The sequence below is a fragment of the Artemia franciscana genome, chromosome 9, assembly GCF_032884065.1.
Source record: "Artemia franciscana chromosome 9, ASM3288406v1, whole genome shotgun sequence".
In the NCBI taxonomy this organism is placed as follows: Eukaryota; Metazoa; Arthropoda; class Branchiopoda; order Anostraca; family Artemiidae; genus Artemia; species Artemia franciscana.
In genome coordinates this window covers 18,761,574-18,779,491 of record NC_088871.1, presented here as the reverse complement: position 1 = coordinate 18,779,491, position 17,918 = coordinate 18,761,574, and the positions used below count along the sequence as shown (strand labels likewise).

The 17,918-nt window shown below is 36.4% G+C and overlaps 1 protein-coding gene across 2 annotated transcripts in view; it reads left to right on the top strand.

Annotated features, from left to right (window-relative positions):
• LOC136031100 (aldehyde dehydrogenase, mitochondrial-like) overlaps positions 1–17,421 on the top strand; it is a 63,589-nt gene extending 46,168 nt beyond the window's left edge. The window contains exons 11-12 of one of the 2 annotated variants that reach the window (XM_065710400.1): positions 5,726–5,893; positions 17,281–17,421. In XM_065710400.1, the coding sequence (XP_065566472.1) occupies positions 5,726–5,873 (148 nt within the window). In that variant the 3' untranslated portion in view covers positions 5,874–5,893; positions 17,281–17,421. The remainder of the gene's footprint in view (positions 1–5,725; positions 5,894–17,280) is intronic. The other variant, XM_065710401.1, reaches the window with a different exon arrangement.
• The last annotated feature ends 497 nt before the right edge of the window (positions 17,422–17,918 follow it).

Here is a 17,918-nt window from a genome sequence, read left to right as displayed (position 1 = left end):
GCTCATTGAATAGCTGAGGAAAATATGCAAGATGTTTTCCAGAGGAATTGCCTCATTTAAGGTTCAAGTTCAAGTTCCTTTTATTACCAATATCCATCCATTTATAAACAAAAAATATCCCAAAGGGCTCAATGGCCCGTTATTTGGGAAAAAAAACAACAAAACAAAACATAAATAACTATTAATTACATTCACACTTAAAATATATTTAGAGTCTACTCACCAATCCTCACCCGAGTACAACCGGTCTCCGCACCACCTACTTACAAAAAATAAATAAAAATAAAAAAATATATATACATCGAGGATCCAACACTCACACCCAAATCTAAATAAATAAATTCAATCTAAATAATTAAATAAATAAATTAAATCTTGATAACTAAACAATATAAATAACTGATCAATATTATAATTTAATTTATTTTTTTTTTGATTAAAAAATTCTTCAACCGTTTCTTGAAGGATCCTATGGTACAGGACCGTCGAATCCCAACAGGAATGGAATTCCAGGCACGTCCGACAGCAACTATCAGACCAAAGTCCGAGCGCACTGCAGGGGTGGATGGCACTAGCACATCATCCTTGTTTCTAGTTTCATAAGGACTGACATTTCGAACAATTTCAAAAAGCCCGGAAAAACTTGATGGAAGGTCTCCACGGAAATACTGAAACGCAATGAAAGAGAGGTGTAATGTATGAATATCTTTAATCTTCAGAAGTTCAACAGAAATATGGGTGGTAGACTGAAGAACTTTTGCTGCTTTCAGTTGGAGATTATGTAAAGGTGTAAGTACAGATGGAAATGTTGACATCCACACTGACGAGCAGTAGCATAAATAAGGGTAAATAAGAGAGAAATATAATAGACGAAGGATAGAGAAAGGAAAGACTCGCTTCAGCTTTCGAATAATTCCAAGGCCTCGAGAAACCTTTAATCTCATTGACTCAGTATGCCGTTTGAAAGATAGATTTTCATCCAGAAGTATCCCAAGGAATCGAATAAACCGGTCAGCTGGGCGGGATATGGATCCCTTAGATGTTTTAAGCTCTGTCACTGTAGGGCAGCTTTTGCCTATGCGGGAGAATATAAGAAGAAACGATTTTTTTTTACATTCAAAGCTAACAAATTTGCATCAAACCAACGATATATATTTTCTGCCATCAATTGTAGCTTGAGGATAAGAGATGATTCATCAGGTGCTGCAGCCCCCAGGGTGGTGTCGTCGGCGAATGCAAAGAGTTCTTCATGTTGACCAGGCGTATCCAAGGCTTCAACCACAGCATCTCCTTTCTGGCACAAATGACAACAGAAATCAGATCGTGGGTTGCTAAATAGTCGATAGAGGTCGTTGACATATATGAGGAAAAGGGATGGCCCAAGAACTGAGCCTTGTGGCACTCCATATTCGACTGGAATATGCTCATCAGAAGCTTCAACTGCAATGGATCGGCCAGTTAGGAATGAAGAAAACCAGGACAGAGCTTCTCCACGAACGCCTTGATGCGACAACTTACCAATAAGTATCTCGTGTGTGAGGCTGTCAAAAGCTTTCTTCACATCAAGGAATATTGCCGCAGGGATAAGGCCGAAGTCTAAAGACTGTCGTACAAAATGAAGAAGCATATTACATGCCTGTTCTGTTGAGCACTTCTCCCGAAAACCAAATTGGTGCCGATGAAAAAACTTCTTCGCGTCTAGGAAACTCAGCAAACGCTTTAGCATAGCCTTTTCAAATATTTTAGAAAAGACGGACAGAAGAGATATAGGCCTATAGTTCTCCGGGTCCTCCTGGTCACCTCCTTTAAATAGTGCTATCACTCGTGCCAACTTGAGACGCTGATGGAATATTCCGAGCTTGAATGACTGGTTAACTAAGTGGCACAGTGGTGTAATAATTGAGGGAAGAATCTGTTTGATTAATTTGGCCGGAATTTGGTCGAATCCAGATGAAGAATTTTTCAATGACGAAATTATTGTTATCAATTCCTGCTCCTTAACTGACTCAAGAACCATTGACTTTACACAGGAAGGACCGAGGAACTGCTTCCAAGTTCTAGAACTTGAAGATGGAACCACACCTAACGCCGTTGTTTTCCCAACCTCAGCAAAAAATTTAGTCATCTGATGTCGTACTTGGTCTTCATCCAAGAAAAGCTGATTCTGAACACTAAGTGATTTAGGGAGCTTTCTAGGTCTTGCCGATGGTTGCGTAACTTCCTTAATTACATCCCAAGTTTTCTTAATATTTTTGCCGCAATCCGCAAACCTTCGGGAAAAATATGTAATTTTAGCTTTTCGAATCAGAGTTTTAAGCATTTTCCGGTATAGTTTAAAAGTCTCTAATTTAGCATCACTTGGTCTATTCCTATACTCTTTCCAAAGGTTCTGTTTTCTCTTTATTGACTTTAGTATTCCAGCTGTAGTCCATGGGGCTATGGGTGTTGATCTCTTAGAAAGACTTGGTTGGGGTGTTCGGCAATGGTGGATAAATTTCTTCTTTACTGTTTCATAAAAAAAATCAAAAGCCTTATTATAATTTTCTAAGCTCACCCTCTCAGGTATTGTAAACTCCCATGACGTAGTGAATAAATCATCTTTGAGCTTTTCGATGTTTGCTGGTGTATATCGGAATCTTGGTTTATTATCAGGGACTATTCGGCGGGCAGACCGGGGGAGTGGAAGTAAAACTCCTACTGGAAAATGATCCGATGTATCTGATAGTAGCACTTCATTTTTTACAGAATGTATAGATGAGAACACATTGTCAATTAAGGTTGCAGATTGGTTTGAAATTCGTGTAGGGATATTTATACAGGGAGTTAACCCAGACGAGATTACTAGTGCCAGTATATCACAAGCCTGACTCGATGACATATCCATCATGTCAGCGTTAAAATCACCCATTAAAATTATTTCTGCCTTTTCAGACAATACTTTCCCAAGAACAATCTCTAATATTTCCATAAATTGTTTCATTGATCCGCTTGGAGATCTGTATATTTCGCCAATTATTATCTTTTCATTGGAGCTAGTAGCCAATTCTATGAACAGAGATTCAAATACCCGTTCAATGTTTATAGACAGATCATCTCTTCTTACAACTGCCAGATTACTCAATACATAAAATCCTAGCCCCCCCCCTTTTTTGCTATCTTTCTATTTAGAAATATTGAATTATATCCGGGTATATCCATAAGTAGCTGGTTCTTTTCATTTAAAAAAGTTTCACATAATCCAATAATTCCAGGGCGAGAATTCTTACATATAAGCTGTATATCATCCAGGGAAGAATTCAGCCCTTGAGCATTCAAATGCACAACCCGGAGGACATCCTCCCACCGAGCCCCAACATCCCATAGCCCAAACTCCTCCACAAAATTACTATCAATCATATTATCTAAATTTTCATCAAAATTCATATTCGGTGTTCTTCCTATCGGGTTATTCAAAATTTCATTAAAATTTACTCTACGACTTTCATATTCATCTAATTTCCTTTTCGTGAGATTAGCGTCAGTCCTCGATGAAAACTCAATTTCATACATTACTACTTACCAATATAGGTGATGAATAGAGACCACGCTGTAGTCGAGTGAACACGGGCGACGTAGACATCCTAATGACAGCAAATTCATAAGGCGAAGGCACGAACTTGAATTTTCGCTCTGGAACGGAAAAATATTTACAAGTAAAAAAGTAAAGAAAAGAGTAAATAACATGGAAAGAGAGAAATATAAGAAAATAAATATATAAAAAAAAAACATAGATACGCACATTGCAAAAGAAAGCAAAAAAGAGTAAATAATATAGTAAATAGAGAAAAGGAAAAATAGGACAATAACTAAAAAAAAAAAAAACACACACAGATACGGACGTTGCAAAAAAAGAGCAGCAAAATTGCATCCCCTCACTTTACTGAGGCGAAAATACTCGATAGTTTACGTCACGCGTCAGAAGCACCATCACTAATAACTGCGGATAAAACCAAGGCGAGGGGGTCATGGCATGCATCACTGAACTTAACCCAGTTTGAGCTAGAAGTTTTTTTTGTTTCTAGCCATAGTTTAGTACCCTGTTGCATGACTTTAGTTTGAGATACTTTCTCAGCGGTTACTTTGGAATTTCGAAGCTTGTAAGCCGTACTCAAAAGTTCTTTCCGACGCTTTGCAAGTTCAGATGGTAGGTCATTACTGATGCTCTTTCCTGTGCCTTTTAGGCTACCAACACAAGCCATGATCCTATCTTTATGCCTAAGATTCAGAACAGAGACAAAAATAGGGTCCGAAACGGGGCGAGAGTTCGAGCGGGAAGGGCGCTTGGTCTTGTTTCTAATTCTGTACATTGCCGTGAATTTTATATCCTTCGAGTTTTGTACTGGCATTCCTGATAAAAAGTCGTGGACTGTCTCTTCAATATTCTCACTATCCTTATTAGGAATTCCGTGAATCAGCAGATTTTTGCGTTTTACGTACAATTCTGTACTCAAACACTGTTCTTTAACCGCTATAATTGCATTTTTCAAATCAGAATTCTCTTGTTTCAGAGCTGAATTCTCTATACGAAGATTTTCGATCATTTGCTTTAAGTCATCCATACGCTCGTCGAAATGCTTTTTTGTGACCGACATCGTTAATTATGCAGTAAAAATTCGCCTCCGTAAATGAAATTAGCAAAATGACATTTCAAAGGGACTTACAGGCATGGGCCCCTTTCTGCATAAAAATCTAAGGGGCCGTAACAAACAGCGCAAAAATTGTGAAAAATCCAGATGCGGTTATTAAACTCTCACAGTCACAAGCTAGATCTTGCCTTGATGAATCCTAGATCGCTACTGATTTCAGTAGCGACTATTCATTATAAGCGACTGATTTCAAACAGTTTGTAGTAACGAACTATAAGTAAGGTGCGACTCGGACCAATAGTAACCGAAATTCTGAATAATAGCATAATTTTGATAATAATTTATACATCAAAAGAATTGGCTGTTTATGCTGATTTCAAATTTATAAATTCATTAAGTTTAGAATTACCCGTCAAAAGCTACGAGCATGAGAAAACTTGCCCGATTTAAAAAAAGGGCAGAAACACCACCAAAAATTCAAGGGATCTTAACGAAAATCACACTATCAGATTCAGCATCTCCGTAGAAGTTTCAATCTCCTATTTACAAAAATGGGGAATTTTCTATTATTTTGGCAGAAAAAAGATCACGGATGCGCCTTTATTATTTTTTTTCCAGGAGTGCTCATATCGAACCAGTGGTCATAGAAGATCGGGAGACAGCTCATTCAAACAGAAACCAAAATTTATAATGTCTCTTTAAAGTAAGCAAAAAAATTAGAGGGTACCTAAGCTCCCACGCCCTTTTTCCCTCAAAGACATGCGATCAAAATGCGAAGATCACCATTTCATTCGTATGGAATAGTGCTTGTTCTATCCTTTTTTGTGACCAAGTACCCGTTAATGCTGTCTCATTTATACAAGTGGGAGAATTTGGATTTTGTGTTATCTCGGAGTCGTCTAAATTGTTTATACTGATAAAATTTGGAAGTAATTGAACACTTGGAAGTAATAAAAAAAATACTCCCGCATTTATGTAACAAAAATACAGAAGTCCATGAGTTAAGCAAAACAAGTTAAAATAAATGTCACCCAATAATCTCTTGGTTTCATGGTAAGGATGTGCGCTTCCTTTCTGCTTTTAATTTTTTCTCTTTATAGGATAAATTGCTACAATGTCCTTGGCGCCCAGACTCCATTTGGAGGATTCAAAATGTCTGGAATAGGTCGAGAGAACGGCGAATATGGACTTGAAGCATACACAGAAGTGAAGACAGTCATTGCTGCCATTCCCCAAAAGAATTCGTAAAATTTTGTCATGCCAAGTAGGTAGGATATTTTTATGATTTGTTTTTATATTTGTTCGGACATAGTGATTAAGTGATTATGCTTATTTTTTCTTATATCCTGATAGTATCCTCTCACTCATGGCTAGTCCTGTTACTTAAAACAGAAATAAAGTCTTTGAACAAATGGATTGCATTATTAGAAGCGTAGTAGCTATTTTATTTTGTGTAAATTGCAAATAAACACTGTTTCCTTAGTAAATGAATGCTTGAAGTAAATTAAAATGGTTTACCTATGAATTGAGGAAATTAGTTTCATTTGAATTTCCACTTCTTATGATAGTGGAATTGAATGCTAAGTTAAAAAAGGTTGCTTTCAAATAAGCGAAAATGTTATTTGAATAACATATATTTATAGAACAAACTAGAAGGCAAATCAAAATTATCACACTACCCATAAGTCAAAGACAATAAATTTATAGGTTTATTCACGAATTCAAAAAGGGAACTTTGGTGGAGATTTATGGTTCGATAGGCTGGCATAGAATCCAAATTTTGTCCAAAATGTATCAGTAAGCCACATTATTCTTGAAAGTTTGGCTACAATGAAAATTTCTATTGTTTTTTTTTCAAGGAAGTAGACATAAACGAAATTAGTATGTCAAACGTAGCAAATTTATAAATCTTAAAACGTTCATATTTTTCACAAATAGTGTTAATTTAGATAAGTAGAGAAAGCAGTATAATGGTTCTTTTTTAAATTTAAAGAAGTAATTAGTGACATTAAAACCAAATTGAGAATTACTAGATGCACTCGAGTGTGATGGCTCTGGTAGGCTCACATGAATCTCTTGTCTAAGAAGTTTCTTATAGTCTTTTTTTTTCAAATTTATGAAGTTGTTATGAAGTTTTAAGTTAACTAAGTTTTCTTTTACTTGATTCACTTGATTACTTGATTTACTTGATTGTATGACCAAGAGATTCAATGAAGCAAAAGAACAAAAGCACAGTTACCTATACTGCCAATTCACTCCATTTTTCATTCCAAATTTTTAATTGAAAGTCATGACACGGTTAGATAGACGTAAGTATGTCTGTTAATATTTGGACTATTTAGAAAAACAATTATTAATTATAAAGTAAATCAGTAAGTAACGAATATGTATGCGTCTGCGCACCTGTATCATTTACGATTAATGCGCGTAATTTACTTTCAAGATTTCTCAGTCTGTTTTTATGTCACGTAGAAAAAAACATAACCCAAGCGGGTGTATAGCTAATCTAGATTGGACAGTCTAGTCATAGCACTAAAAAGTAAATGGAGCACTAAAATTAAATTTCCAGTGCTTTGGCGAGTTCGTTGCTTCTGGACGGGCTAGAAAGATGAAAATTGGTAGGCGTGTCAGGGACCTGCACAAATTGACTTGATAACAGTCGTCTTCCAACTTCGTCACAAGTGCCATATGAGCTCTTGGCTCTTGTTTAGGGATAGGTGTCAGATCTCCGATGCAAAAAGAAGAAGGAACGATAGTCTGAGTGAAAATCATCTGCATTAGCAGAGACAGGTGAGACGTAAGAACGTTTCCCCCTATATTTCAAATGAATCTCACTAACTTGGTCAATACCAGATGAATGTTTCCATTTTAATTTTTGGATTGCATCTTTGAAAGAATGGCTACTGACCATAAAATTTTCATCGGGTTGAGCATCCAGAAGCTTATCTAGTGCTACTTCATAAGATTGCTCTATGATGGGATCAGGGGCAGAAAAATCAGATTCGTAATATGCATACCATTCAGCTTCTGGAATGTCAGTTGAGGACGATGACGAAGAAGGGGGTGCTGAGGAGGAGACAAATTTAAATATCATATTTCGATCTTGTTTTGCACGGGCAGAATAGCGATTAATAAGATCTCTACAATTCTGACCAAGAATTTTGGAAAACTTCTGCTTCGTAGAGATTCGTGTGTCATTCAAACACCCCGTAGTAGGACGCCCACACTCTTTCCATATAGAAAACCAAACTTTGCTTGTCCACATGAAGTAAAAGATCTGGATTTGTGGACCATCCAGGAGTAATTCCTTTGAAGAAATGTTGGATGAGGACAGCTTGTTTTTCGGCAAAGCGGAGGGTATGACATATTGCAGCACAATATATATCTATACAAACTACACAACTACAGAGCAAGTTATAGGCAAGTGGTCAGACAGCTGATAATCAAACATAACATTAACTGTATTGGTGTTTAGATTTGACGACACAACACCGTGGTCCAAGTTAGAGGTTACTAAGACGTGTGATTATACGTAAAATCGGACATTTTATCTAATACACGCAAAAAATCACTAAGCGAACCCTTATCTATAGTAGTACTTGGAGACGCCTGAGAATTTGGTTCTGACAAATTACTATTAAAATCTACGGCTGTAATACAAGGTAAACCTAGACGCCGAATTTTTTCTACACAAGAACCTAACTTTTCGCGCGATAAAGCTAGTAATCACTCTGATTGATCATTAGAATAATCAGTGGGTAGATACACACTAATATAAACGCAGGAGTCCACTTTCACTCGTTTAGTTCGAACAAGCTAGAATGAAGAGCAGATTTAACGAAAGTAACAAGTCCACCAGAGGGTCTGCCTCTGTTATTCAGCTTTCTACCAGGCACGGAGTACGACGTCATGCCATCAAGTGTAAGTATGTTGATACCATGTTTAGTAGCAAAATGTTCCTGGAGGGAAATCACGTTATAACTGGGCCACGGCTTTTCAAAACGTAAAGTTTATTTATCAATGACTCGTTTATATTCCATGATAGTTGAAACGATTTTATGGGTTTAAGTTTTGCCGTTTTCGGGTACTTTACACTATAACACATGTGACCATTGATCTTGCAACAAATGCAAAAGTCAATTTTTTGACATGGAGTATCAGGCGTCGAGTTGTGATTGATGGAGCCACATATAGAACACAATGAGCTGTTCTTACAATTTACGGTGGGGTTACCGATCGCAGAACAATTGAAGTAGCGGCGTTGTAGGATCACGAATATTTCAACCGGAAGGTTTTCATGTTCAACTTTCTAAGATGCTTTCAGAAACATATCAAGATCACTTCGAGACAGAAAGTACAATTTAAATGTCCGGGACTTGCCACACTGTACTGTTTTAGTGCACTTGGGGATTATCTGTTTCAGCAACAGTTTGTCTAAATCTTCTGACACTCGCTTAATTGCCGCTACAACAGCAGGCTCCTTGAAGGAAATGTTGAGAAATGATCGGAAATGAAATGAAGGAAATGATCGGTGCACTTAATTTTTAGCTATCTAGCCCGCGGTTTTCTCAGACCGAACCACAAGTTTCCACTCGTCATATCGTTCGGATTTGGGCACACCTTTCGATGAATGTTTTTTTTTTCGTTTGGGCCTTTTAAGTCTTTTGGGGGATTCTTAAGTATCACAGGGTAAAGTAGTGAGGGGGTTGCGGATTGAGGAGGCTGGGACCTATAAGGTAGGCTGGCCGGGAAGCAGCTAGTATTCAACATAAGTCCATCTAATTTTCTCGAAAGTTCATTTACTATCGAAACTACTATGGCATGAACGGACTCGCCGCTGGCAGGTACTTCACACGAACTGAAAAGTACAGACTTTTGGATCAGAACATTTTGCTTATTGAGTTTACTGTAAAAATAAACCCATAAATATTCAACTTTTCAGATGTTTGATGGCCAAGGAGTAGACGTACTCTTGTTTTTAGAATAGAATTATTTACACTTGCACTCATAGCTTAGACTAAAATTTCCAACCAAATGGCGCCTTTACTTACAATGACAACAAGAAAAAAGAAAAACACGACTCTATAACTTATTAAATGCTGTCATGTAAAAAGGAACGAAAAAATTGGCGAAAAGGTTTGTTCTTGGAGTAGGCAATTCCAGTCTCACTTTGTTACCTGACCTTGTGTTTATTTTATTTCTCATAACTGGTGGTAGAATCTCTGTTTTTCACTGCTGTGAAAAAAGGGCCAAATTTGCAGATTAAAGATAACTAAAATATGCGTCTGAAAGAATAACTTTAATGGCTCTTTTTGTAGCGACTCAAGTTGATCGCTTAGGTAACATGTGTTATTGACTTGGGGGCCCCATACAGAGAAGTGGTCGGATGTATGTAAGATAAGCGGTCTTAAGCTGAGACACAGAAAAACCGAAACGACGTAGTAAGATAAGGGTACACATCGCACCATTTACCTTTGCAGTGATTGTATCAACGTTAGTACTAAACGAACAGTCAACGATAAATGTGACACCGAGAATTACAGCTGAAGATACACTAGGAGACGGTGGAGGAGGACTGACAAAGTCCCTCTTAAGAGGATTAAAGCGAAGTATTTTGGTTTTTCGATCGTTGATTCGAAGGCGGTTGATTGTGCATCGGTTATAAGTTGCTCATTATTGCACAACGGAATTGGGAAACTGCATCGGAGTTTTCAGTGAGATATTTCAGAAGAAATAACAAGTCGTCAACATACTTAAAACTGTCCTCAAACTCAGAAAAGAAAAATGTTTATAACTACTAAAAATATCATCGCTGCAAGTTTCATGCCTTGAGGAGCACCACACGTGAGCTCAGGCCATTTGGAGCTGGTGTCTCCAGGGAAAAGGCTGTAGACACACTGGAAACGGTCTTGCGAAAAATCGATCGCTAAAAGGAGAGTATGCTTGCATGTACCCATTGCGCGCATAGTAGCGACCGAACGTAGAAATCGTATTTCTTGTTAGTGGTCGTATACTAGTTTTGACTCGTTTGGTCTTGGGGATTGCTGAATGTGCTTCCCCGAAAATTATAAAATGATCGGAAATCTGAGGGGTCCTAGGGACCACGGTGCATCATAGAAGGATATAAGGTTCGTTAAGATCAAGTCAAGTACGCTGCCACTCAGATGTGTTGGTACCAACGACATCTTGCCGCAAATCTAAGACACTGAAAACCTACTGTTTGTTTCTTTGGTTGAAGTCACCAGCAATGATAAAGGCAAGAGAGGCGTACTTTTGGCGAATTTTGTCTATGAAAAACTAAACTGTATGTGCTCAATAAGTTTTGTCTTGTTTTTGGCAATGAATAGATGTGTTGGTTTACATTCCATCCACAATATCTCATGGCGGAAGTAAATCGGATCGCTCAACAGCTTTGACGGTAGATCGTTCCAAAAGTAAAGTCTTACGCCGCCTCTATGACGATTTAGGCCAGGGTCGCGACGGGTATTAAAGTAGCCAGTGTAGCCTTTAATGCATGCTGACTCAGAAGTAATGTCCCAGCATTCACTTATTATTGCCATTGGGGTGTTGTTCTGCTTAAGTATAACTTCGAGTTCGTCAACGCCTATGCCCTGGTCCTTCAATTCCTCTGATAAACTCTCTACTGTAAAAATATCTTTATCGTAGAAAACAAGAACCTTAGGCAAGAAACTCTTTGGAAATTCGACTGCATTCCTGAAGAATTTTGATCAGGGAAATCCTTTTTGCAGGAAAATGTTAGCATTAGTTCATCAGACAAATCCAACTTTCCTAACTTCAACATCTTGTTCTCTACTGATTGATTGTTAATCTGCAAACAGTGAGCACCATTACTTGAGCCTACCAATATTGAGTCATTCTGGTAGTCTTTTATTTGCTCTCTTAGCAAATCGGGGAAGCATTATCCCCGTTAATAATTAAACCCAGGGGAGGTCTTAGGGTACCAGATTACCTAGTTTTTGTTAACCAGACATTGATGACATTGTCCTCACCTGTCAAGTCAGCAAATTAAACTCATCCTCCTGGACGAGGGGGTCAGATATTTCTAACGGCTATCCAAGCGCTGCAGAAGAAGGGCCAGGAAAAAAATTTCTGGCCACCTGTCACAAGAAAAAAGAAAAAAAAGAAATGGCTTAATTACCTTATCAATAACTTTTAAACTGTTAAACACAGAAAAGTCCAAATTTAACAAAATGCTTTAAAAAAAAAGATTGTTCTACTCATTCTGAACATGAGAGACGAAGTATCCTAATAAATACACTTAAAAAAATGATTAAATGTTTATAGATGCTTAAATTTTTAATGTTCAAAATGTCTTTAAAAAGACGCATAATGTGTAAATTGGCTCGAGCCCGAACTTCGCATAGTAGTTCTTGCAATCGTTTGAGTATGATTAGATATCATTCAACTTCTCCAATCCCACCTCTCTTCCGATTAAAAAGGGTGACAAGAGCATTTTAAATATATATGTGTGTTTATGTGTTTATGCACTCATATACATATTATAACACTCTGAATTATACAAACAATATGCAGCAATATTCATTGTACATCTCTATGGAAAGTTCTCTTATATGCATCAATTTAAATAACAAAGAAAAAGTAAGAAAAAGCTGGTGAAGATATAAATGCTAGAAATTGTGCTAAATTGCAATTCCATTTTGATGTTTAAAGCAATATTTGAATGAGAAAAACGAGAGGTAGAACCAAATTATCCACTTGAGTTGTAAATGCTTCAACCAAGGCTGCTGCGGAAGCTGCTGTGGCGATTTTCATCCATACATAGCAATTCACGAAACCCGGGGCTAAAGTGAAAATAAGCAAATTAAGATGAAAAATGAATCGTATGTTTCCTGACAAATAACCGTTCATTATCTAAAATCAAACAGTTCGTGGTAACGAACTGTAGTAAGGAGCGATCCGGCTCAATAGTAACCAAAACTCTAAAAAATTGAATTTTGATATCAATAGCTACATCAAAAGAATCGCATTTTAATGCTGATTTTAAATATATAAGTTTCATCAAGTTTAGTTTTACGCATCAAAAGTTACGAGCCTGAGAAAATTTGCCTTATTTAGGAAATTAGGGGGAAACACCCCCTAAAAGTTGTAGGATCTTAACGAAAATGACACCATCAGATTCAGCGTCTCAGAGAACCCTACTGTAGAAGTTTCAAGCTCCTATCTACAAAAATGTGGAATTTTGTATTTTTTGCCAGAAGACAAATCACGGGTGCGTGTTTATTTGTTTGTTTTTTTTTTGTTTTTTTTTTTTCCAGGGGTCATCGTATCGACCAAGTGGTCCTAGAATGTCGCAATAGGGCTCATTCTAACGGAAATTAAAAGTTCTAGTGCCCTTTTCAAGTGACCAAAAAAATTGGAGGGCATCTAGGCCCCCTCCCACGCTCATTTTTTTCCTAAAGTCAACGGATCAAAATTTTGAGATAGCCATTTTGTTCAGCATAGTTGAAAACCATAAAAACTATGTCTTTGGGATGACTTACTCCCCCACAGTCCCTGGGGGAGGGGCTACAAGTTACAAAATTTGACCAGTGCTTACATATAGTAATGGTTATTGGGAAGTGTGTAGGCGTTTTCAGTAGGATTTTTTGGTTGGGGGGAGGGGTTGAGAATGCGGGGATAGGCTGGGGGAGCTTTCCATCGAGGAATTTATCATGGTAGAAGAACATTTCCATGAAGGGAGCGCAGGATTTACTAGCATTATTAAAAAAAAAACAATGAAAAAAGAAATATGAAAAAGTTTTTTTCAGCTGGAAGTAAAGAGCAGCATTAAAACTTAAAACGAACAGAAATTATTACCCATATGAGTGGCTCACCTCCTCCTAATACCCCGCTCTTTACGCTAAAGTATTTTTAGTAATTTCAACTATTTTTTTTACGGCTTTGGTGATTCAGGGGTCATTCTTAATGAATTGGGACAAAATCTAAGCTTTAGTGTAAAGAGCGAGGTACTGACGAGGGGGCGAACCCCCTCATATATGTAATAAAAACATGAGAATACAAAACTTCTTTACGTAAGCTTATTTATAAGTTACGTATATCTTTTACTAAAAAAAAGATTCGTAAAAAATTAAAAGTTCTAGTTGTCTTTATCTTAATTAACCAAAAAATCGGAGGGCAACTAGGCTTCCTCCCCCGCTCTTTTTTCTCAAAATCATTCAATCAAAATTATGAGAAAGTCATTTAGCAAAAAAAAAATAGTAAATATGCAAATTTCGTTTTAATTATTTCTCTGCGGAGAGCCAAAATCAAAACATGCATTGATTGAAAAACGTTCAGAAATTAAATAAAAAAAAAAACAAGTTTTTTTTAACTGAAAGTAAGGAGTAAAATTAAAACTTAAAACGAACAGAAATTACTTCGTATATGAAAGGGGCTGCTTCCTCACCAACATCCCGCTCTTTACGCTAAAGTTTTTTTACTGTTTTAAAAAGAAGAGTTGAGAGAAAGAGTCAAACTTTAGCGTCAAGAGCGGGATTTTGGTGAGGAAGCAGCCCCTTTCATATACGAAGTAATTTCTGTTCGTTTTAAGTTTTAATTTTGCTCCTTACTTTCAGTTAAAAAAACTTGTTTTTTTTTTTAATTTAATTTACACCCTAAAGCGGATGTATGACGCGGTTCTTGTAAGAGTCAAAAATTAGTGGTGTCATATACAGTATACTGATACGCAGGTGAACTAGAAAGATTCCACTCCAGCTTTAATTACGTTTAACTTATTAGTGTCTATTAAGTTTCTGAACTTTTACGTGAAACTCCGTTTATGCTTTTGAAGATTTGTAGATTTTGATCTATTTCTTTGTTTTTTTTACGTCCTGATTTTAATGTCAGTGATAAGAAACACAATTTTGCTCTAAGAAGGGAAATCGAAATAAAGTGGCGTAGGAGTATCCATGGCAATTCAAAACATTGAAAACATCAAACGTGGCAATTTGATATTCATGAAGCACATTAGGATCTGTAGCAAACCATTATACCTAGACAGTTATCTAAGCATACTTGTGAGTTGGACTTTATGAGAATGCCGTTTGGTGGTCGTCCAAAAAAAAAAATCGCAAACGATTCAAATTGAATATCCTCTTCATTTGTACCTGATATCTTGTTATATTTATTGATTTAGCATGAGAACAGAAAGTTATTGGCATCTGTTGTATCCTCAAGTCTCTTGGGGCAGTCGACTTTTCTGGCCTGAACTTTAGCGTTATTGATGAGTCCGCCCATAATGACAATAATCCATAAATCTGAGATCTCTGGAAATTGGTTTTAATTAGACATCAGAGAAACTGTCAGGAGTATGATATCTGGTGAAACAAAAAACAACACTTAAAAGTAATCCTGGTGCCTGGTACACTATTAAACTAGTTTTCTTCAAAAGATGCAAGTTTTGGGAATCGGATTAATCCCCCTGGGATTGAAAAAAATTGTTATACCAAGAGGGCTCTGCTTTAGGACAGAAAGAAAAAGTAAAATTTTGTTTTCTGAAATGTCTCTTTGACAACAGTTTTTTTAGACAAAACCAGCTGGGGTATAACCAAAGCACGCAAGATGCATAATTTAAATTGTTTATGAGAGTGAAAGTCCCAAAATAACATTTTTATTTTTTCCTATTTAATAATGACCAGTTTTTTTCAACAAATAAAGTTTTGATACCTTCACAACATCAAAAAAAAAACTTGGTTTCAAATAGTACCTCTCCCAATTATTTCTGTAAAGGAAATTAAGAGACTTACCTATTAGTAAAAGAGCGAGTGGATTATTCGACCCATTATACTCAGCTCTGGAAAGTTGGCTATAAACATAAATACAAAAGAAAAATAGAAATCACGCAACGCCTTTGAATAACCACATCTCAAAAATTTAATCGGCACACTTAGCAAATTGTCGTATTATGTAAACAAATACCAGATGTGAAACCACGCAAGCTATAGCACCTTCATTTGTCTTTTTTGTTCCTAAAGTGTATACGAAAATCAGTTAGATAAATAATCGAAAACTTGGGTATAAATAAAAAGCATGACTAGAACATTTGGCCTGCAATTAGCCTAAACTGCTTCGATGCTGTTGTGTAAAAAGACTAGCTACTGCAAATAAAAGAGACAGATTTTATTCTTACTAACACCATCAATAGTTAGGCAACCTAAACCTATCTAGTCTTGCTCAGGGGTTAGATCCCCAGTGGAATGGAAGGTGTAATCCCCTCCCTAAGGAATATACTAAGACCTTATAGCATCTTTGAGATAAAATTGTTGAGATGAGCATATATAGCTTGGATATTTGGGCTTAAAACATCCGTTTTCATGTACCCGATCAGCTATTACAGTGGAAATGTTATGAGCACCCTTGTCCCCTATGGTTTAAACTTTTCAATAGTCTTTAGAAACTGCTTCAACAAGTAATCTCATTAAAAACAATGACAAGTTCTACCTAGAGTACAGTTACGTTATTATTCCAAGCCAAGAGGACTGGCCTTAAAATCAACTACACACAACTCTTGACAACTACATCGGTGTCATCCGAGTTTCAAGACTAAATATTTAGACTTTAAGATGTATTTTCAAATTTAATCTGTTTGGGAGCCCATGGGAAGGGGGTCAAGAGGGTTAAGATATTGTATTGACTCATGATTAAGGGATTAGTTTAAAAGGATTAAGATGGCGAAATTTGCAGGATTCGGGTAAAAACAATAGGAAAATAATACAGGTCACAATTTTCAGCATTTTGAGGCCAAATTTCGCTGTTAAACCGAAGTCACGTTGTTTTATATTGGAAAAATAGAATTAATAATAAAACCTGGTGAACATCAGGCTTCTATCTTTTTTCTATTTCTATAGGTAAAAATGAAATTTTCTGGGAAAATAAACTCAACACTCCCATAATTTCCCACTCCAGAAAATTTCCTACCAAAGATTTCCTGAAGGGTTGTATCGTATTCAAGAATACAATTTTTGTCACCCGTTGCCTGACTCCCGGGTGTTCTGGATTCTATTTTGCGTCTGTAAAAACTTCCAGTGAACTTTGTCGCTTGTCTCTAAAAAAATTGATAGTGGTCTATTTGGAAAGTACTAAAAGCAAACTTTAGCTCAATATTGTCCCACCAGATAATGTCTAGACGTTTTATCCTATGACCCCCCCTCACCATTATAGTCTCCGAGTGTGTTGGGGTGGCATTCTGATTTATTATGTGACTGATTCTTATATTTTGGTTAACATATCAAAAAGAAGACATTATATTTTTATTTGTTCTTAAAAATAACTCGATAGTATTCATAAAAGAGTAGATGCTAGTCTTTATAAGCAGCAATGTACTCAAGTTTGTTTCAAGGAGGGGAAGTTTGTCATAATATAAATAACCTGCGAATGAAATGGAAAGGCTACAAAATTATGGAACAAACACAACCATTGGGGTTTTCGGTTTACCCATCTCCCCCCTGACTTCATGCCCAATAACATTAGCTGTGAGAAAAAAATTTCTTATTTTATTTTGTGAGTCTAAACATTAAATAATAAAACAAGTTAATTTGAAATGATTAATTTAATAAACACCAAATCAGGGCTTACTATCCTTCTAGATTTACTATTCTCTTTAAATATTGACCAAATTTTAATATTATTTTTCTAGGATTTTGTGGCGTCTATAATCAAGCCCGTAGTTAAACAGAGGAAAAGAAGAAATGTTATATATTATTTTTCTTCAGTTTTGATTATGTTTTGGTAATTTTCTTTTATTACTTTATGGATAATATAAAGGTTATGTATTTTACGCTGTTCTCTTATCAATAGCAAAAACCCACAAGGCTGATTCACTATCAGTTGCTGCATTCGACGCTGGAGTTTATCATTAACCGAAGTTAAATAATTTGTGCACGCATATAAAACGTTCATTGAGTGTCAAGACTCGTTTTCCGCATGATGTAAATTAGTGACTATAAAAATAAGTTATTTTCTAACGCTGGAATATTTCAGGGTAAATTAAGACGGAATCAAGCTCCATAAATTCTAGCCTGTGTTTATACTATGTTAAATTTATTAATGAAGGAATGCAGTATTAGCACAAGTTATTTGTACAGACTGAGAATAGCTTCATTGGGAAAAACCGTTAAAAATATACAGCGGGCACAGAGTCGTTTCTCGAATTACCCCTTTATGTATTTACGAGCTTCTATAAAATCATAACTTCCTTATAAGCTATTAACCAGTTTGTGGTAACGAACTGTAAATAAGGAGCAACCCGGCTCAATAGTAGCCAAAACTCTAAAA